The following is a 23,397-nucleotide window of genomic DNA, read 5'->3' on the forward strand; positions in this document are numbered from 1 at the left end:
TGCACCCGGACAAACCATTCCCATCGCAGCGAGCTCCGTCGGTATAGACCTCCTCCTCCTCACCTTTAAACGCGCATCTTTACTGCCGCGGCGCACATTATATTTGCAGATCATAAAACCCACCTCTAGCGCTGCACTCCGACCATCCTGACATTACTATTTTATGGCCTTGACTTATTGTGGTCACCTGGCTAATATTTAAATCACCGTTATGGTCGGTCTTTTCATTAAAACTGCCAGTAGGCCTATCGCCCCCTTTCCCTCTCCCCGTCTCTCTCTCTCTCAAGGCAAATCATAAAGGACACGAAGGGGAAGGACAGTGAGGGAAACATATGCTCCAATACCCATTTTATTTCTTTGAGAATAGGCTTATTTTATATCTTTACAAATATCAATTGTGAGGTGCACTTTTAGCATGCACTTTTAACATGCATCGCAACAAGATGTTGTAATGGAGAGAACATCAAGTTCACAGACAACAATAAAACGGACGTGAAAGACCGAAATATGACTCAACATTTTCACAAAAGTTTGTTGCAACCAGTTTCAACTACATACCAACACTAATTACCCATGGGCCTTGTACAATTATGCAATTAAACTTCATAGCATTTCACTGTGAAGTCCAAAAAGGAGCAACAACAAAATGACAAAAAAAAAAAACATGCAGGTAAAACAAGTGAATTTTGTGTTGATATAACTTTGATAAAATTCTGTTCTTCTACTTTGTAGGCCTACCTTGCCTACATCTTTCTATATGTAGACCACAGGGTATGTGCACATGTTTTTTTGTGAGTGTGTCTGTTTACTTCTACATAAGATGTGGTTTTAAGTATAGTTATAAGCAGAGGATAGCTCTCGAACGCGTCTCTCCCTGCTGAATTTCTTGAGCTTCATACGTCGGTTCTGGAACCAGATTTTGACCTGTCTGTCAGACAAATCAATACACTTGCTGATCTCCAGGCGGCGGTCTCGAGTCAGATACGTGTTGAACAAGAACTCCTTCTCCAGCTCTAGCGTCTGATGTTTAGTGTAAGGACAACGTTTTTTTCTTCCACTTTTCGCTGTCAGCCAATTTCCAATGGCCTTCTCAAATTTGGCGACCCCTGCAAAATATACATGAGTTAACATCACTCAGTGCATAATGTTAATGAATTGCCTGTCAATTAATTTAATCACAGACTGCTTCATAATTCGGTAGGCCTATATTAAATTGGCTGAAGGAAGTCTGGTTCACGTGGAAGAAAATTATGCATATAGCCTAGCAAATTAATATCGCTGAAATTAGAGATTGTGTTAAAAAAAACAATTATGAATCTATTTCAGCATAGCTTTATCTACGCAAAACAAATGTTATTTAATTATGGCATAGCCTTACAAACAACAAATTCGAAGAAAAACAGTAGTAGTAGTTGAAATCACCAGGCAAACGAGGCGAATAAAGGAATTTGGGGGATGAGCGGATAGATTGAGTTAATTCTTACTTGGTTCTTATTGCCAATGCTATTTACAGTATTGCATTTTCATCAGTCCTATAAGAGAGACATTAAGTCCCCTCACAGCTCTTGGTAAGTGGGATATGCCGGTGTATAACCAATAAAATAATCAGGTTTCACAATCAAAAAGTTATTGACTTCCGTCTTGATTAAATGGCGCAGCGGGAACGACTAATAAAACGATTGTAACACTGTTCACTTGGGGAGAACAATTCGGAAGTGCTATTAATTGGACGACGTAAAGCTTAGAATAGTGTGCATCACTACAGGGCTACATACTCACTAGTGCCAAGTCAATTGATCCTATCCTTAACCGTTTGACTAGAGATGTAAGTTAGGGACTAACTTGCCTAAATTATCTTTTTTATCGAAACGACATTTTTATGTAAAGCCACTGTCAATGATACTTTCAGTATTTTCAAATAATGAAATATACTCCTGGCTTATGATGAATATGACTTCTGAATGGGAATAGAAAAACTGTATTACCTCACCATGACTAAAGCAGGATCTATAGCCTATTCCTATTCCATTGTTTTGGTGGTCATATGAGACATAATTGTAGCTTCATATCATGTTTCGAAAACCAATGCCTCTCATGGACACAACAGATAAATGCTATTTGCATTTTAAAACGCAGCTCAATTGTTACGTGTTTTTTGGGTGGCCCTGCATGCAGAAATCAGCGCTTTTACGTGAAGAGGAAACACACGTGAAGAGGAAATACACAAACAACAGTTCCATGGTTTAATGCGTCGGGAATTTGTAGTTCTTGCTTATTGTGTGAAATATAGGTTAGATAATAATAATTACAAGAACAACAACAACATCAATGGTTATAATAACAATTATGGCAATAATAATAAAACCTATAGGCTATTATTTACATTTATTTTTAGCCTATTATGATTATTATTAGCCTATCATTAACATTGGGTGAAAAGAAAACTTGGTGACAAAGGCTGATACGTCTCTCGGCAACCCAGGCCCGCAGCAGTGCTAGAGTCATAATTGTAAAATCAATTTGACAGTCACTTTTCTTTAATTGAATTATTAACAAAATTCGTCACATGAAATATTTCGCTTTTCAACGAGTTTCCGTGTTTGGGTCTTCGGCTGAAACAAAGTAGGCCTACGCCTATACGAAGCTCTCGGGAAACTCACCCATCAGTTTAGCTTTGATGTATATTTGACTGTATATCCTAAATATTGTGTTATCATGGCGTTTCTGCTGCTTACTAAACGTATTGAAAGTAATGAACTCATGATAACGTTATGCTAATGCATACCGTTTTTGGTACACAAAACAATCTTCAAAAGAAGCTCTAAAAATTGCGATGTAAGGACATACAAAGCTGCAAAAAGCTACAATTTCACATGAAGCTCCTTAATGTCATATATGCCTACCAACCGGAGATTTGGTCAACATTTACATTGAACCTCTCATGTTAAATATCCAGGTATATGGAGTGACACCTTGTTCACTTATTGTTTACTGTGTAATATGAAGCATTTAATCTGAAACCCATGTGACCACTAAAACAACTAGGTTTAAATGATACATATTTTGCGAGTAGCCTACCAGAAAAATATGGTAACAGAAAGCTAAATAGTGATCTACTATGAATGAAATTGACATTATGTCGAATGTTATTACTTTGTATACCCCTTAGAAAACCAAATTAAATCAGTGGTTGAGATGGTGTCTTGGTGCCGGCAGAGCAAATACTTGTGAGGTATTGTTTCCAAATAAAGATACTGCAAACGTTTACCAATATAACTGAAATTATTTGATGCGATTCGTTGATACTTTATTGGCCACATGATAATGGTAACGATAGTCTATAGGCCTAAAGGTGGTTTGACAGCACTGTAGGCTACAGTGCTTAAATCAGTAATGTCAAGAGCAGGCCTGAAATTTCGTAGGTGTTCACGCTTGTAGTCCAGTGAAAGAAACACAAAAAGGTGTATAGCTAGCTATTAGTTGACTTTTCATCAAGATCAATGGCGGTCCTACATTACTATGAAATAGCATATACAAAATAATTGTAAATAGCATATACATATGAGTACAGAGCCTATTATTATCGAAAAGCAAAGTTTGTTTGAAGTGGTTGAAGTGGGAAACAATCTGCAAGCGTTACTCTCTTTCAGTTCAGCAAAATTCTAAAAAGAATGACAAAAACGTGTGTTTTCTAATGGAAGTATAGCCTAGTCCACACACAATGTGTGTGTGTGTGTGTGTGTGTGTGTGTGTGTGTGTGTTTACCTTTCACCTCACTGTCTGAATTGTCTGTGCTACCGTCCGTCTTAAGGACATTCTCCTTCTCTAAAAATTGTATCGTTGGGCTGTGATTCTTCTCTAGTTTACTCTCTGCCAGGTATGAGTCCAGACTGGTTGGGTAGGTGTCGTTAAACGGCTCTGGATTTTCTGTCTCAGGTTCGGAAACAGGAACGTTTTCTTCGAAACCATGCGCCTTTTCTTTTTTCTGATACCTTTGACTTGCTGTCGGCGACTCCGGCCGAGAATTGTCTTGCGTTTGACTTGTATGGCGTCTATCTGCCATCTGGGTGTAACAAGGTTCTACAGTCTCCGTGTACCCGTTTGTATCTTCACCATACAGACAACACATTGAGTACTCCTTTACAATATCCGATGGGAAAATACATGGAAACAACGGTCGGACATCTTCAGCTCCATTTGTATTCGGCTGCGATAGGTAATGATGATAGGCGCTGACAGCCGAGTTAGTCGGAGATGGTGCTACCACTTTAGAGAGGGCTGAAGACACGATCCTATAATTTCTCACCGCCGAACAGTCATACGCAGTCGCATCTCTTTGAGCAAACATTCCAGAACTGCTAAAATAGCTCTCATTCCTGCTCACAGAGGATCCTCCTACCAACGGTTCTACATAGAAGTTAGCAGCGGGGATTCTATTTGGGCATTCCATTTTACTGTTCTTTGTATTTTGATACCACACATCAGAGACCTCTAAGAGGATTATAGTGGTAGGACGCAGACATATTTGAGGCGGGGGTGTGGGACATGAAAAAACACAGATCAGCAACACAATTGTGGATGAACGAACCATGCCACGTGACTTTCAGACCAATCAGGGTTTGAAAGTGGCCTTGGTGCGCCAGACAGAGTGACGTCACTGGGGTCAAGTTGTTGAGTTTTGGAAGTCTAGCACAGTGTAAGGACGCCATCTAGCAGGAAGGACAGGGTAGCAACAGCCAGGAAGGAGTGTGAGCGGTAGAGCTTTCAAAGAGGACATGCTTTTGGTTAAATAGCATGCCTAGGCTATCGGTGGGAGGCTATCAGAGTGTCATTTTTGTCTTTTGTCTTTGTTTCTATTACCAATAGGCCTAGAAGTGGACTTTTGTTGTTATTTTAAAAAACATGTGACAACGAAAACATTTTAAATATTAGCCTGTTGCTTGAACGTATAGGACGTTGTCTGGTATTCCAACTGGGCAACAACTAGGCTACTTATCCTAAATGGCGTCACAAGGAATGCACTACCTCGAATATAGCCTATAGGCTAAAGGAAAGGGACAAGAAAAATAGTAACTTCATATATTTTGTATTATACCAAGTTTCAAATATAGCACACAACGAATTAAAGTGCGGACATGGAAACAGCACCATAGCGTAGGACAGAGAAAAATACCTCAGAATTACACTTTAAAAAAAATATATATATATATATATATAGAATAAAAAAAAAGAATTATAGGGGCTGAAGAATTGTAAAATAGGCAACCATGCTCGTTTTATAGGCTAAACAATTAAATAGCGTCTAATGTTCTACGCCCTTTCTGCTTTCTTTCATTTATCATCTGCGATTGTATTGATATATATCTAGCCTATATTTATTCCACTTAAAATTGATTTAGATTGATATATACTACACTTAAAACCTCATCGTTCTTATTTACGCAAGTCCTCATATCATCACTTGCATTAATATGCATGTCATTTTGTGGTAGGATATCATAATTTCCATTTGTGAGCAAATCATTTGTTTGCCAATCGCATGTGGAACAACAGACTAATTAATCCAATTAAAGAGTGAAGAGATTTTTATTTGAATCCAACGTTATTCCAAATGGAATTATGCCTATAACGTTTATCAGAATGTTGAAATGGTTAAAAACCGTTTGGTTTCGTTCTCCTCATTTGGTTTCGTTCTCCTCATAGTGAAATAATATAACATGGATTTACGTATCGTTAGTTTACATTATAATAAAAAGCATGATGGAGGAACCTTCTTTACCATAGATAGGCTCTTAGACAATGGGCCGCCTGTAATTTCTGAACTTTTCTGGTTATTCCAGAGATTACATATAATAATTTTATAAAAAATCAAGCATTTAAATATATTTTGTTCACAATTTTGTTCACAACTCAAGAAGCTACCGTCTTTTGAAGGGCCATTAGAACGTGTTATGTTATATAGACTCCTGCCCTTTTACCCTGCTTTGTTGGTTATATAGGTTTTATCCTATATGGTTACTGTGACCGTGGAGCAGCAGTCTTGCCTTCAATGGCGCCGACAGAGAGGTCACTGACGATGACCCTGCATGTTCACAGCGAAGGTTTAGCTTTACTTGAATTCTGTCTGTGTTGCCGTTATTACTTTTCTTTTTAGGAGGCGTAGGCCTATCTTTTTGCAAGGGAGTTTTTCGTTAAACCCCATTACGGCATAACGATTTATGTGGTTCTTATTTCACTTTGGCCTTTTAAGCGGAGAGAGGGGGGGGTGAATGAATGAATGAATGAATGAATGAATGAATGAATATGTGCCAAATCCTCACTTGAGATATGCTTATACTTGTGGCGCAACGCTACTCGACTTACTCGTGCCTATAGTAATTGTATTGCCAATGTGGAGTTTAAAGGTCCAGTATGTATATTTCAGCTTCAAAATAGTGCTAAATGCGATGATACATCGGTAGTGATCAAGGAATGAGATCACATGACAAAGAAAGTTCAGTGAAAAGCGGTATTTTGGTCCAAATAAAGCGCTTTCTAAAATCTGGTGTCGTGGTATAACGGACAATGGCCATTACAAACTTTTTACGTTTCGTTTTTTTAGTACTTGCACACAATTGGCACTATTACAAAGCATATGTAAACTCAGCATATGTACGTTTTCACGTGTCAATGCCAGTTATTCGCAACTAAAAGCCCTATAAGTTTCCCACACATATAGTGTTACTCTTAATTGTATGTATAGTGCTAAAATCTAAGACATCTAAGACGAAAAAAATCTAAGACGAAAATGGATTAACAATAGCATGACGGAATCTGTTTTTTGGTGCAAGCTTTGATAAAATTAAATGGATTTAAATGTTCCATTTTTGATTATAAATGCATAGGCTACAGTTGTATATATTTTCAATTTACGAATTTAATTAACCCTCATCTTAACTCAACCACTGATTTGACTGGAATTGACTTAAACTAAAGTAGGCCTAGGTCTGAACACACACACACACACACACACACACACACACACACACACACACACACACACACACACACACAACACACACACACAAACTTTCTTAAAGCCACACTGTAACCACTCTTTAATTCACATTCATAAAATGTCGGTTTACGTTCTTGTATTTGTAACCAATAGAGTAAAAAAACCTCACCTTTTGGATGGGTAAAAGAAGCGTGCAAAGATATAAAAACCAATGGATATAATGTTTATCAGTACTTGAAATGACCATTGAACAGTTTCTGAGATTCCATAGCCTATACTGGATTAAAATCTAGACGATTGATGGTGTAAAATTGTATCAATGGACATGTCTCCTATTGATTTAGTCGAAATGCTACTGCAAATTGTTTCCATCAAATGCCAAACATCAAATTGACTATTACTATCTTTATTTTAAGGCTATTGTATTTTTGCATCGTGTTTATGATATGCTTAAGGCCACTACTACATCGGTTCGAATCCTAAATTGAAATCCTCTACGTGTCATGAAGTTATGGATTCGGCCCTATAGACGGCTCCAAATTCAATCACTTGCATTTAGAGGGTTACCTCGATCGTGCAAAAAAATATGATTCTTCTTACGTGTCAATAATACAGGATTTCACGTGTTTACTTTTGGGTTGTATTTTTTTCTAAGGATAATGTGAATGTGAGGGAAATGATTAATCAGCTCTGCTTGACGTGAGGAGAGGAACATGCGTGAAACAAATCCTTGAAATAAAGCATTACAAGTTACACATATCCTCCTCTGCCCGTACGCACTAAATATGGACTCAGCACTCGCGTCATGCCATCAAAGTGACAGAAAAGGTATCTCAGCCCTTAATTTGAAGCAATGTTAAGCGATTTTGACTTGAGGCCCTATCTGCCACTACTCTTGGCGCATGTTAACTTCATTAAATCCAATTATAAATCTGCCAGGTGTGATATACAGAGGAAGTCAGCATTATATTAAATTTGAATATCGTCAAGATGAAAGAAATTACAACACTGCACAGGGACGGTTATTTATAGGCTTGTCATCGCCTTGCGGGGTTAGGCGATATCCTTCTCTCTCTTGAAACACACACAGAAAAACCACGGCTAACTAGGCCTAGTCCTTCAAAAGCAAGTGGGATTTATTAATATAGTTTATACAGGCCAAATACAACACACAGCAAGCAAAACAAACAAAAACGATACAAACGTAATGAAGATATCTCCTTGGTGACCGATGTGTTTTTAAAATCTGACCTTGATGTCTTTGAAGTGTTCATTACTCCATCATCTCGTCCTTTTTTGCATGCCTTGATGGCCTAAAAGTGACTCGTCATCATAAGGTATAACTTAAAAAACAATAGGCTATCAAGTGAAAAACAAAAATAGAGCCTAACCTACAACGAGAGTCAGTTCGCGAGACCGCAGTTGTTCGAAAGATTACACGAGCAACGTATTCTTTAGAAGAAGCTATCTTGTCCCCACACTTCTCCGTAACATGAGAGCTGGCTTGTTCAACGCGTAGTGCGAAATGTCGCCAGGAATCCATAAAAACTGATGTAGCACGATGTCAAAACGTGGATTTTGTGAGGCCTGAATTATCTTACACTTGATTGTACCACTTCTTGACTCCTCCCCGATCACTTGCAATGTTTCCAAAGCATATCTGGATTGCGTCAATATTGTAAACAGAGATCTGTAGGCCTACGCACCTTTGAGTGACGTTGGACACCACCAGACAGAGCGCGATATACATGTCGTACTCCAGATGCTGCTGGTCTCATAGGCACATGGTAAGAAGATGGGGGTAGAGGCGGGAGCAAAGAGGAGCAGGCAATCTGATGCCGTGAGAGGGGCCTGAAGTTGTGAAAAGGCGTGCAGTCCAGGTCCAAGGTCCCCCGGCGGGGTGTGAGAGCAGCAGAGTCTTGATCACGTAACATTGACCCAAACCCACTCCTCTCGGCCCTCTTTCTCTGGCCACTAGGCCTATTTGAAATACAGGCCAGTCTCTAAGCAGAAAATGCGTTCAAGACAGGGAATGTTGCCTATCACGCCAACACGATCCATTTTTGGTCAATGTCAAATTGGTATGTGAAATATGTTTTGTATCACCACCACTAATAACATGAATTTTAAGAGATTGATTATTCAATAAAGAAATTAAATAGGCAATAGGCTTAGATGACACCACATAGGCTAGTCCAGCATTTTCATACAGCCTCCCAAATTGTGGTCATTCTGCCTAGCCTTTTCCATTGCAACAAGTAGCGTAAACCATAACATAGCCTGGTATGGTACTGCATAACGTCATACATTTACAACCATTATTATCTAGCCTATAGTCTGTTTAGCATGCTTAGACGCCTATAAGCTTTATGGAAGAATAGGCTACGTATTAATCAATTGCAAATAAAAAAGGTAATTGTTTGCCAAAGTCGACCACATATACAGCTTGTAAAACACATACGTTTTCAATGTGAAAGGTCAATGTTGGGTTCCCTAAACATACCGCTTCCCCACCCCGTACCCCTTTCCCCCCGACCGTCTCTCACCCGCAAACCTTATTGGCTTACTCACCGGTTGGTACCCACATTTCCGGGGACCAAGCCCTCTCCGATTCAACTTTATTGCATAAGGTTAAAGGTGGTGGCCTTGACTTCACGGAAGTTCAAAGACAATATCTCTGTCTTTCTTGCAAGAAATCAAACAACCTGGGTGCCTTCATATGGTTGTGCATCGGTATGACGGACAAGACATATTCGCAGGACATGCGTAAGCAATAACACACAGGGTGAAAACATGTCACAGCCGCAGGCTACCACATGGTCGATAAACTTGAGATTTTCTTCGAGAAAGCCCCTAAAGGGATAGTAAGGGCATTTTTCCTCTCTTTGGGTGTAAGACGGTTTAGGTTTTGGTAGAATATTTTTCAAATCGCACATGTAGTAATGATATTTTTTCGCTTTTACATAAAAGACCGACTCTAGGCCTACTTGCATTTGACATTTACGGCGGAAGGAATCCCACTCCACTGGCAGACGGTGCAATTAAGAGAAAAGTAGCTATTTAGTGTCCCTGTCTTTATGACAGTGTCTAGACTGGACTAGTTTTCAAATGACCGTTGGATATTTTTTTTAGTGTCCAGCTCCCATCTAAAACCTCTCACTATCTCATTGACACATTCACCCGCCAGCATCTCAAGAAGCCTACCCAATACGCTCACGCACGCTCACCCAAATGTGTTTTCTTTTACATGTATGTCATAGCCGGACGAAAACCAACTCGACATTAGCGTCCCTAATTCCTTGCAGACTTTTCCACGAAAACAAGAGCACTGGACAATGAAGACTAATAGAGCGACCTCATAGTCATGACAAATAGGCCAACATCAAGTCCACCTTAACTATTTTACAATATGAAATCTGACTACTTGGCCTGTTGACTTGTGGGCATACACGAGTGTTTGATGTGCAAATTAGCTGTTGAGTGTAAAATCCTATATTTGCCATCATATCTCCTCAACGTCATGTCGTGGGCTTTCATATAGTCCTATGTTAACGTTTTATTGGTAGTCGTGACCAGTTTGTACCGTGCTGGTAAGGGCCTTCTAACGAGTTGACACCAATTACGATCGTAAAGTAACTTTTGACAGACTGCTATTTAACCATTGAAGATCACATGTATTCCTATGTAAGTCCAGGCAGCCTGGGTGAATACACTGCAGTAACCGACAATAATGCATACGCAATTCCTAGAGGCCGTCCTTTGATAAACGCTTAGGCCTACTACCATCATTGTAGCCTAACACAAATACTCTCAAAGCAAAATGACTTCATTTAAAATCACTATTAGTTTATTTTCATGATACATTCTTTTACTTGATGCATATATTCGACGTCATCTCTTCATACTGCATAACATGTAAATGGCAAGCATTCAACAAAAAAGCTCACCAAACAAAGCACTTGAGCTTTTAAGTATTTTTTTTTAATCTTGCAAAGATAATACTTAGGTTAAGGGATACAATTTTGATAGGCGAATGAAATACATATATACAGTCATTCATAATATTTTGTTGTCTCTAAAAGGAGATCTAATGGGACAGATAATTCGTTTCCCAGTTCTGGTTGCGGCATAGTCTTTCTATCTGCAGCCTACCTATGAAGAGTCTGTGCGGCTGTCCTCAAGTCGGTTCAGTTTGTAGCAAAATCAATCCACAAAGACAGGATAATGATGAAATGCAGAGGTAAAAGAGAGAAATGTCATTGGAAAAGACAGCATTTCACAATTTAAAAAAGGCTATATAGTGAAATAAAGGAAGAAGAATGAGAATTTCCGTACTGCGATTAGACTTTTCACATATTTGTCAAAATTTGGCAAATGTGTGGGTACAAATCTTTAATTGAAAAAAATTGCTGTACAGAAAAATGAATATTTTACCTTAATTTCTCTGCTAATATCAGAGATACCGTTCTCTGAAGTCTTGTTTTATGCTGGCTCTTGTTAATGGTTCTATGAAACACGGAAACACGAGAATAATTCATGTTTGATTATCTTTCATCCATATCCCAGCTAGCGTTTCCCATGACCTAATTTTCGCTGAAGTCGACTGCCTGGTCCTCCAAAGGCAATTCAGGATTCGAGGTGACAATTCTGATATATTTTTTTCTTTCACCAAAGCCAGTTTAGAGTTCACAATAAGGGGTTGCCTGAAAAATACTGCAGGCGATCTCTGCTCAATTTCTTTTCTTTCATTCTGCGATTCTGGAACCAGATTTTGACCTGGCGGTCAGTTAGGTTAAGCATTCTGGAGAGCTGAAGCCGTTTCTCTTTGTTGATATAAACGTTAAAGAAGAACTCTCGTTCCAATTCTCGAATCTGGAACTTTGTGTATGGACACCTCTTCTTCCTCACACGTGGAGTACCTTGGTGCAAAAGAAAAAAGCAGAGACATAAGGTCAAATGCAACCCGCACTTTTCAAAGGATATAGATAGGCAAGAAACACTGAAACGTGTGTTCAAAACTGAGATGTGTTCATTTTGATAACACTCATGCAGGCTACAATAGTGTCCTAAAGATGCACCTAAAGTGTGCGTACATTCTACCTCATTCTCTGCACCCGTGGTTACGTATAGACTACCTTTCAGGTTTATCCCCTTGTAATGTACTTATACATTACAATACCTTATACAGTACACATTGCTGCGCGAACTCTCGTTTATGAGATCTGTGGCTATTACACAACGGTGTTGCAGGCCTACATAGCACTACATTCACAAAATGCGACTGAACGTTGCACTGTTATCCTACACACTACTGCACACTACTCACAATGCATGTTCACTTCTCCATAATGCACCGATGCGGGCAAGACAGAATAGCCTATATAGCCTCACCCTTCCCATAAAAGGTATTTCTATGGTCATCTGTGAATTAAAGTGGAGACTGCATTACTGCCATGAAAACAAATAGGGTAAAAACGAATTCCTATCCATCACTGAAGCGCTTAGGCCTGCACAGCTGGGAGCCACTACTTTGTGTATTGGTCTACGAATGCTTAGGAGACATTTCAATCACATTTCACGTGGTGGCAGCACAATGAGATCTACGTTGACTAAAACAAACATACAGTGTGTTGGTTATTTGCACGAGACCTACTGTAACATCTCAAATTTTCAAAATGTTTCAAATAGGGCTAATGAAATCATATACTGAAATAATGGGAACTTCCAAATGATTGCTGCTGCAGATTTTGATCAGAATAGCATTGTTAAAGGGGTCGCAAACGTTACTATCATTATGACAACCAGGGCTATTGTTGGTACAAAAATTCAATCACCATGCATGATATGGCTCAACCAACGTCAATGCTGAAAACAACACGTCCTCGGCAGCAACAGATTTATACCTTTACAGGAGGCTACTGGAAAAAAAAGTCACAGGACGCCCAAAAGCTGTGTTCTGCCCAATTACTTTTTACCCTCGACAGCCTGGCGAAACATCCCTTAAAAAGCCCAGCGCAAGTTCATGATCAAAGTTAGCATTTGTCACAATAGCGCGCTCTTAAAATTTCACAGACTCTGGGATAGCTGTGCATGTGTGTAACGTATCGTTTTTTCAAAGCGCTTTCCCATCGTAAAAATTCTTCTTGTTGGAAGAAAGAGCTTTGTAGGTTATAATAAAATCCTTTGAATGCTTATAAAACTCCACATAAAATCTGACCGACAAAACACCGGTCTAGTCCCTTAACCTTTTTCCCATTTACAGCTTCGGTACCTACTCGAGTGGCTGGTTTTGCTGGCGCTGTCGTCTTTCGTACCCGATGAAGAGGCACAAGAACCAGAATTTGTGTTTTCCTGTTCATCCTCTGGGTCTTTCTCTGGGTCTGCGGCACTGTGAAGGGCGGCAGGGGGCTGGGATGCCGAATCCAGCTTACTGGAGTCGCCTTTCTGAGCACAGTTCTCTAACGAGCTGTTATCCGCTCCGCTGTGTGCGCTTTCGAAAAAGCGGTCAAAGCCCTGCGGAAGAACGTGGTTTTTCCCTACACCCGAGTAAAAGCCAGTGGAAGGGTGGTTGGAGCCTGGGTGGTGGTGGTGGTGATGGCTGTAGACACTTTCATTTTTCATCAGCATTTCTGTCATGGTGGATGATGGCGGAAGGCAGTCCCTATGTACCAGTTCCTCCCCTGAGTAGCAGGATGCATAGTTCCCTCTATGGTGCCACTTACTTGAGGGGTCCAAACCGTAAGACACGTCCCGAACCGGTTGCACTTGGGATAGGTTCGTGGAGTAAGGGTAGGTGATTTGCCGAGACGGGGCCTGTGGCAAAAACGAGGAGACGGCAGAAAATTCGGGGACGTAATAGGTGCAGCTGGGGAGGTAAAGGTTGGACGCGCAGCTCGCTCTGTCCCCGAACTCGGAAGTCCTATCTTTTCGCGTCTGTGAGCAGAAGTTGCCCAGATTAACCGAGTTAAACATCGTTCTCCCCCGTTCTCTTGCACTATAGATAGATGTTTTGGATTCGAACTGCAGAAGGAGAAAATTTGGGAAGGCGAGATGACGCGCTATCCGTCTAAGTCGCCCCAAGACACGTGATCGAAAGTAGATATTGTCATATATCAATTTGGAACACTTGCATGCGTAGGAGTGGTTCACTTAGGTAAGATATAGGACTTTCAAACGATTGGTTTTCAAACACCGCATGAGCATTATGAAATCAATATCAGGTATCTTACAATTTCTCCTTTAACCTCTAAACGTATTACGATGTAATCAAAATATGAATACGTTATGGGTCTAGTAGCCTAGTCTAATATGCGCGAAGTGCCAAGCATATCTACATTTCTCTCAGTTAGGGTATTGTTATGAACGCATGCATAATCATAAGTATGATTATTATTGATATTATAATTAATAATATTATAATGTTATATTACAAGTTTATTTTGCTAAACCATAAGACTGCCTAATATCGTGTCTTATTTTGATGTTTAATTCCTCGTGAAATAATATATGTTATAAATTGCAAGTAAACCTGTTGTAATAACAGGTTTAAAGATCTCGTTAAAACCCCTATTTTTTTTTACAGATTTTGCTCTACGCACAGTGGTGCACTATGGTTATGGCTACAGGAAGAAATATTAAGGCCTATATCTAAATTCAATATTATTATGCCTACATAGCTGGCTACATAACAGTCCCATTGTCTGACGAAGTAGAACTCTCTACATAGAAAGTCAGAGAGCAAAAACGTTTTATAACCTGTGTGTGTTTGTGGGTGTATGTGTGTGTGTGTGTGTGTGTGTGCGTGTGTGTGTGTGTGTGTGTGTGTGTGTGTGTGTGTGTGTGAGAGAGAGAGAGAGAGCGAGAGAGAGAGAGAGAGGGAGGGGAACCACTTAATATCATTCTATTTGTTGGCCGTCTATGTATCTATCTATTTATGGGTAAATGCTGGGTCTGAAACATATCCACTTCTCTGAATGTATTATCTGTTTTATATTCTCGATAAACCCAACTATAAAATGAGTTTACCATAACATTTCCCAACACGTGTTCGTATTTCCCCATGTATAGATAGAGGGATACATAAAACGCCTGCAAGATGTCGAGAGCTTTGGTTTTCGTGCATGCGTTTTGATCACTCAAAGGAACCGTGCTGACCATTGGCTATTTCGAAACTTGGCATTGCTGACATGGACAAAATGGTTCTATTTATACCTAAGAAAATGGAAGTCAAGTTTTATGTACTAGAGTGTTAAATCATATTACAAGGGGAATTCAGCATCGTATCTCATCGTTGAGTTGTCTTCAGATGTTCAGTCAATGAATAGCCTACTGAGAGTAAATACATTGCGTAGGTGATCGTTTAAGATTCAAACGTTAAGGGGTCAAATTCGAGGTTTTAATGGATGAATTGACAGGAATTCAAATGGAAGAATTGACCAAGACCTTGAGCTTACCCCTCTCCTTATTGAATAGGTCAAACATGAGGCCTTTATCCGTTCGTAAAGGTATGTGGTCGAGGTATTTTTGGAGGACAGTTTGTCCAAAAGCCCCATTTTTCAACAGATAAAAAGGCCGAGGCGCGAGACGCCTGCAATCAAGTACAAAGAAACCAGACAGCTGTCCAGACACAGCACTTGAATTTGACCACCAAAACCCTGTACACAACCACCATAAAAGACAGAATAGCTGCAGTAAACAGACTTTTCTTCACCTCTCTTAGGCTAGTATTGTTGAAAGGGACCGAGTTTCCATAGCCTACATTCGCGCTATTTTGAGTCTTAGCCCACTAGCCTACTTTTATTTTTAGGTTTTTACAAATACGTGTTTATTGTGGTATGTGCTTCATAAATGCAGGGCTTCAGTAAGAGATGTAATACAATGGTACCCACAAAATAATGTCATTGAGTGTAATGCTAATACTGTTTGCTTTTAAAGATATCTGTATATCTCACATTCAACAAAAGATTAGATTGAATGTCTGCACACATAAACTGCACCCGGAGAGCAGTAGAACTAATAAACAAATAGCCTGTCATAAAAATGGTATCCTCTTCCTGGGACTGTCGGCCGTGTATGACCATTAAGCGACTCTCAATTCCACTCAGCATTCAGATCCTTCCTTTTCTATGCATAGCCTATAGCATGTGGAGATGGGGGGCCATATTACTCTCATAGAGACAGTGTAGCCTATGACTGTGGATGAGAGGCTATGCCTACATTTTGAGTGCAAGACTGGTTGCAATAGCACCCTGGATATCAAAACTCGAGGTTTTCGTCCTGAATAAAGATATGCTTGTCAAAGAGTTTTGTTGAGCACTGGATTGTCTGCGTTGTCTATAAACTACCTTTACATACTCTCATCAACATTTCAGGGGTTGTGGATATAGCGAATAGCCTACAAATATCCTCTTGGTGCAGGTATAGAAATATCTATATATGTAGAGCGCCAATGGGCTTTCGCGTCCTGAGACTTGAACGAGAGCGGTGTTGTAAATATTTGCCATTCTCTGCTTGAAAACAACACTGTTGGGGAGCGGACTTTACGACATGTGTCTGTCTGCGGAATCCAAGCAACGCCTTACCACTCCTAGGTCTAGTAAAAAAAAGAAACAAGAATCACAGACCTAGACTACTATTAATCCAAAGAGAAATTTCAGAAAATAGGATCAAGCTGATAAAGCCTATTTTCTCTCAAGACAGTGGTCAACTTAACCCCCTATAAATTCAAGCAGAAACAAGCGCTAAATGTTGCAAGCGTGTGAAATAATATTATTGTCCCCTCATGGCCCAGATAATTTTAATTGGATGTAAGCCAAGCTATTAAATTCGGTCGTATGAGCTGTGAACAGTTTCAAGCATCAACAAAAAAAGGCCATGGTTACACCGAGGTCCTGGCCAAATCAACGAGCCGCAGCGACCGAGAATGGGAAGCAGATTTAGCACATTCCCTTACGTGTAGATATCTGAAGTTCACTGTGCACAGTGCAGTAAGCACAAACCAGTAAGGATTTGTTCATATGTTTTGTGATGGGAAGAGAGGATGTATCTATATAGTAAAATGCAAAAATGGCAGGTGAGTTTCAATGGGCCTACAGGCTACAATTGCTTTTATTTTTTAGTTTGTTTCGCACATATCATTTTGAAAGATGAGACATTAGGCCTAACGTTCGGAATAAATATAGATGCAACATATCAATATCACAAGGATCCTGTTCTATTCATAGTAGTTAAAGACACGGAATAAAGCAAAGATTTGCGGACATTGCCTATAAACTCGCATAGCCTAATACATGAGCAAGTTCAGGCAGACATAAAAGTGTGCATTTTGCTGTCCCGCTATTATTGGGATAATGTATGACATGGGTAGCCTATCTGATGGATATAACCAAAATGTGCTATGAACAAATATTTGGTGTGTTAGTGTGGTTTAACTGAGAGAGAGACGTTGACAGAATACTCTCCTTTGACAATTACCGCAAGGTTCATTATGCGCTATGGACACAACATACCTTCCACAAACAACGCTGAGGGGATATCATCTGGACTCGTGTGATAGGGTTCTTTAAGATTGTTTTTCTTTATTTATTCAGAGCTGTTGTTATCCTTTCAATATCAGACAGTGTGTATTGATGCTTGTGGAACGGCGTGCGTAATCTGTGTATGAGGCGTACTAGAGTGTGTATGTCAAATGTGTACTAGGCTTATGTTTTATTGCGTACATTTCTCAAACCACATGACAAAAGTAATATGGCATATTCAATTTACAGATTAATTGTGAGATCGTCTGTACTGTAGTGGTTCATTTCAATATGGATAAACCACATTCTTCTATACTAAATAGAGCGCTCAATTTGATAATGACAATATGCTGCCTATTAATAAATGTGACCTTTAGATCCTATGTAAGAAATCTAAAGAAATACATATTGGGATTACAGCTTTTTAAGGTATTGAAAATAGTTAGATAGGGACTTCATGAGTAACAATACAGGGCTAAAGACAATTCCATAATTAGATTTTCATAGTTACTAACATTTTGTAAATTGATTGGGCAGCCTGTACAAACTACACAAGGTTCAGTGTGAATAAATGTAATATAATTAAATTGAATTGGTGTATATGTTATTACAGGCCTACAACAATACGAAATGTTGTTTGCGTTAAGATATTCTGAGAGGACGAAAATTATAGTACGCAATGCAAAGTAATGCAACATGCAAAAAAAATGCTATATATATCCTAGTGATATATCAATAAACAAACCGTCTAAATCACCGCTATTTCCTCGTCATTTCAACTTCATTACCTTGTATCAGTGTGCAACGATTTGGATATAATAAGCAAATCATTATTAATTCACACGTTTAGTTCTATCAAACTGTGCTCATGTTAGTGGATAGCTCTTTCAAATAAATTAATATGGGGTGATGAACTCTGTGTCCATGGAAGAAATAAAGCTGAAAAAGCTATTTAAGTTATCCTATATCAATTAGCTCATACTTTGCTTCGACCTACAATTGTAGGCTATCCCTACAAGGCCTATATTATTAGGCCTTATTGTTACTATGACTAGACTACTGCTGTTGTTTTTGGTAGACTTATAGAATTGTAGCCTATAATGATAAATACGTACATCACTTGTGATAATAGCCTACTGCAAAACCTCTGAGATGTTTTCTTTAAACTATATTAAATGGTTCGTGTATTGACGCTATAGGCTAATAACTGGTTCTATTTTTCACCGGCGGGGTCGTTAAACAAGTTTTACATAGGCCTACTGACTTAGTGATTGCTTTGTAATTGAAATTGTTTAGCTGTTTTTCTTCATCACACAAATGGAGTTGGAAGGAATGGTTCGTATTTGGTGTGATATTCCTGATTCCACTTGTGTAATAACGGAAACCATAATTGCAGCCATCAGTGTTACGCGCAACGTCATTAAATATGCGTAGGCCTTTCGTTTATTTGTATCAAGTAGACTATAGCCTACTGATGGTTACTCCAAGTTCATCTTCCAATTCAAACAATCAATTGGCGATCAAATCTATCAACTTAGCGATCAAATCTATTATTTCAAACTATAATTTTAGTGAAAATGGAATTAAGTGAAAATGGAATTCGACATAAGCCCTGTTGTCTTTGATGACAACATACACTCTATAGCTTTGTATACTACTAGGCTAATCATTCAATATAAGCACTTGTTTGGAAAAGCAAGTTGGTTGATTTCTAAATATTCCATTGAAAATGACCCCCCTCCCTCCCCCAAATAAACTGAAGCATTAACAATATGAACCACAAGATCTATTTAGTACATGCAGACAATAAGACAGTTGGCTATATGCAGGTGAATCATGCTTGATTTGGGTATGGTTTCCACGTAATAACAACGTATCACCTGCTATTGTGAATAAACACAGGTCTATATGCTTACAAAGTGTATATATTTCTTAAAAGAATTGAGCAAAGTAGCTTTGCGGACATCTGCATGTCAATCCAAAGGTAGGTTAGACCCATACTGCACAGGACTGGCATTTGAGTATGGCCTTAATTTAATGGGTTAAAAATCACTACCTGTCGAAAATACCCGATGAACTTTCGCTGACTTGAGTCATTTGGCATTTGGCTATCTGAGACCAGACAAAAAAAACGCGGTAAAACTTTTTCTCAAGTATCTGAAATGTAAAGTAGATTTATGAGAGAGGAAATAGAATCTGTATTTTCTTACCGAATATCCGTCTTTGTTTCCTACAGGATTCAGTAGCGCTTAAGCATTGGGCCCCTAATTGAGTCTCTCTCTTTATGACGTTTAATTTCCTCTCCAACTCTAGACACTGCTGCCCTCAGATCTAGCGGAGACTGCCGCTTTTGAAGTTGGCATCCCGATCACTTTGGATATATTACATCTTCTATTCTTATTGAGAAACAATTTCTTCTCTAAAAAACGCGCCCTGAAACCATTCCTCCCCTGTCCCTCTCTATCCACCAAAGTTGTAAGTCTCCCTTTACTTTTAACAAGAACTTTAAAATAAAATACAACCACCACAGGAAATCTGCTCGTCTTTTTTGCCCTTTCCCAAAAACATTGGCGATTGACAGTGAAGCCCCATATAAGGATCTTACTAACTTGACCTTCAATTTGTATGGGGGTTCCCGCCCACATAGACGGCAGGAAACGCAGGGACTATGCGCCACACCGTCCGCAGGAGCAGATGTGTGGAAACCTTGAACATCAAAACACTGACAGCCACTTGAATGGCGTATTCAAGTGAAAGTAAAACAAACGTGCCCAATAACAAACTCTGAAAATGTATTTTTCTCATGCCATTTTCTGTGGTAAGCTTAAACTAAGCAGCCTGGTGAAAACATGGCGTGATGAAGGAACTTGTCACCGGGTCGCCTCATGAGCCTCACATTTGGCCATTTCTTGGCGAATAGCATGAAATAGCCTATAAACACAATCGATTGGTCGCTGAAAATCTGATCACAAGCAACCAATACTTGGTCACACTTTACATTAACGTCTCCCTCTACCTGTATAGTATATATATATATATATATATATATATATATATATATATATATATATATATATATATATATATATATATACACATACACGTACACACACGCACACGCACACACAAAACACACACACACACACACACACACACACACACACACACACACACACACATATATATGTATATATGTATATATCTGTATATATCTATATATCACAACATTGTATTAACATGCCGTTACATAGTAGGCCTACACTGGTAGTAATAGAGTTGAGCGGTTTATGTTATTACACAAGTGAAATAAGGACTGCATTAGTGCAATAACACACCCCTCAACTCCAAATGCTGTAACAATATATAATACAATGTTGTCCACATATGTACACAGGTAGAAGAACCTAATGTAAAGTGTTCCCGATGACACGACCTCTATGCATACATAGCCACAATAATTGACTGCTGTAATGATGTTATCTCGAGGCCTTCTTTGTATCTAATATAAATCGGCATCGCCTTGACTGAGTCGCCTCGGACTAAAAGGGAACAGATATAAGCCTATATCATTTCGCATTGTAGAAGTGAGGATAAAAATAACGTAATCGAATCCGTAAGATACTGTGGGTGTAAAAGGCGACGATGACCAAAGTAAATATACCGTTATGATAAAACTTCTCCCTCAAATAGGTCTACAATCTAATTAATTAGCATAGTCCTAAACCCTCAATATAACAATAGCCTAAATCCGCTATTGAGGCTTGGGTGTAATTAAAAGTTACTTTACTATCACCTTATTCAAAAAGCTTCAATTTGAAGAGTCTTAAAAATAGAGCTATAGCCTCGGAGATCAGCACATTTTCCAATTTCTCCACAGAGAGTGTATCGTGGGCAAGTGGCATAAGTGGTATCAATGTATTCTATATCAATAGAGAGCTCTTGATGAGATCTAGTGGCAAAAATAAAAATAAACTGTATTGGAAAAGAGGGTAAAACATGGGTTCAGATTGATGCTGAAAGGGCGTAAATGGCATAACGAGCCCATCAACTAAGGACTTCCTTTTGTTGATGCCGAAAAGGCAAACCATTTTCTTTATTTTTATCTTTTCAAGATTTTCAACCGTCACATTTCAAACGTGTATTCTAATAGCTATTATTTTAGGAAATACATGTGCTGTCAATATGTGGTTTTAAATGCAATAAAGGCCTATCAATCAAAGTTTGTTTCTGCTCTCCCAATGTTGAGAGCGTTTTGTGAGTCTACCCTTTGCACATTTACATCCTCGAACTCTGCGTTTAACACAAATATCTTAAAATACCCCTTTTTTTAGAGAGGACAAAAACTATCTTCCCTCCTGCACACCTTGCTCATGGGGTTTGGATATGGAGTTAATAGATTCCTAATTCTGATACCATTGTCTGAGAGACAGACAGATCGTCTCTATTTTTATCTCTCTTTTTATCTCTCTCTTTCTCTCTCTCTCTTTCTCTCTCTCTCTTTCTCTCTCTCTCTCTCTCTCTCTCACACACACACACACACACACACGCACGCACGCACGCACGCACGCACGCACGCACACACACGAATACAATAATAAGGAACAGGCTATAAGGTATTCATTAGCGTTCTGTAGTGCTTCACTGTGCATCAGAGAACGAAGGGACGATACTAATGATTTTAAGCAATATGCAAGTCTATTGTAGTAGGCCGAAACATCAGGCTTGTTATAAAATATAAAAGTGTTATGCATTTTGGCCTATATGTTTAGACTTCATGTTATACCACATTACATTGCCAAACAACACTCACTATTTGTATTGTAGATTATCGTGTCTAATGATATAAATGATATACTACTAATTATAATTATACACAATACATGTAGGGTTATTATTTATACGATTCAATTCTAAACAAAATACTATGCACAAACTTGACGGATGTTGTTAATTGTTTGACTATCTAACAACAGTAGCAATTTCAGTTTCAATAAACATACTTGGATTACGTTTTTGGAAGAAGATATTCGGTTACTGTTGGTAACAGCACCGTAGTTGTTCCAAAAGTGCAACAGAAATAATAAATAAATTCAGTGATAAGATTCAATTTTCCCTGCACATTCTGCGATTTTCTTTCACTCTATTGGACACACTTGATGTTTTAATTACCCACACCCACCTATCATGTTTATTAATAAGGTAAACAACTTGAAATACGTTTTCTCAATAAAATGATTAAAAAAGGAACGTCTTTTGAAAAAGGGATGAACATATCAGACAGATTGGGTAAAACAATATGCTAATGCAATAAAGCTAATGCCGGAAGGAAGTATATCCTGCATGTATATCCAAAACATAACATTACCATACTAGTGGTCGGGAAAAGGGAAATGCCATATATTTGCACGTATAACGCACGACATTCCAATTTAATGTGGACTGTCCTATCTCTGTTACAACACAGTTCGGCTATCACGAACAAAGCATCACAGCCAGCACAAACATCCAAGCTCCAGATCAGTTAAGAAACCGCTGTCCTTCAAATATGACGCAATGCAACTTCAAGGCTACTCGCCGTGACTTGGAGAGACATAGCCCTATTCCCTTTCTCACTTGCCCGGAGGGAGGCCTTGGTCCCACATTCAAGGTCTGCGTCAACGCCGTACGGCTATGACCTTTGAGCCTCACAGACAAGCCGCAATAAAACAGCCTGTAGACCGTCTCAAAGTCAAAACTGTGTGTTGGTTATCCAATATGATCACACCACACACTTACATCTCTATTTCCAATGCATGATTGAGGCTCAGCAGCTCCACTTCTATTTAAAAGCGAGTTCAAACCCATTCAGTGTTTTTTTTCTCCATAAATAAGACATTGACCGCC

At 39.0% G+C, this 23,397-nt stretch overlaps 2 protein-coding genes across 2 annotated transcripts; both read right to left on the reverse strand.

Moving 5' to 3' along the window:
* Positions 1–828: 828 nt before the first annotated feature.
* On the reverse strand, positions 829–4,450 carry LOC310803964 (homeobox protein Hox-C10-like; the record flags this gene model as incomplete). Its single annotated transcript, XM_083668998.1, has 2 exons — positions 829–1,106; positions 3,766–4,450. The coding sequence occupies 2 exons, from the start codon at positions 4,448–4,450 to the stop codon at positions 829–831; spliced, it is 963 nt and encodes a 320-aa protein (XP_083525124.1).
* Positions 4,451–11,683: 7,233 nt separating this feature from the next.
* LOC310803220 (homeobox protein Hox-C11a-like) lies at positions 11,684–13,969 on the reverse strand (the record flags this gene model as incomplete). The annotated part of the gene is made up of 2 exons (XM_083667915.1): positions 11,684–11,900; positions 13,269–13,969. 2 exons carry the CDS (start codon positions 13,967–13,969, stop codon positions 11,684–11,686), a joined length of 918 nt encoding a protein of 305 aa, XP_083524041.1.
* Between the last annotated feature and the right edge of the window lie 9,428 nt (positions 13,970–23,397).

The sequence above is a fragment of the Argentina silus genome (genome assembly GCF_951799395.1).
Source record: "Argentina silus genome assembly, chromosome: 4".
In the NCBI taxonomy this organism is placed as follows: Eukaryota; Metazoa; Chordata; class Actinopteri; order Argentiniformes; family Argentinidae; genus Argentina; species Argentina silus.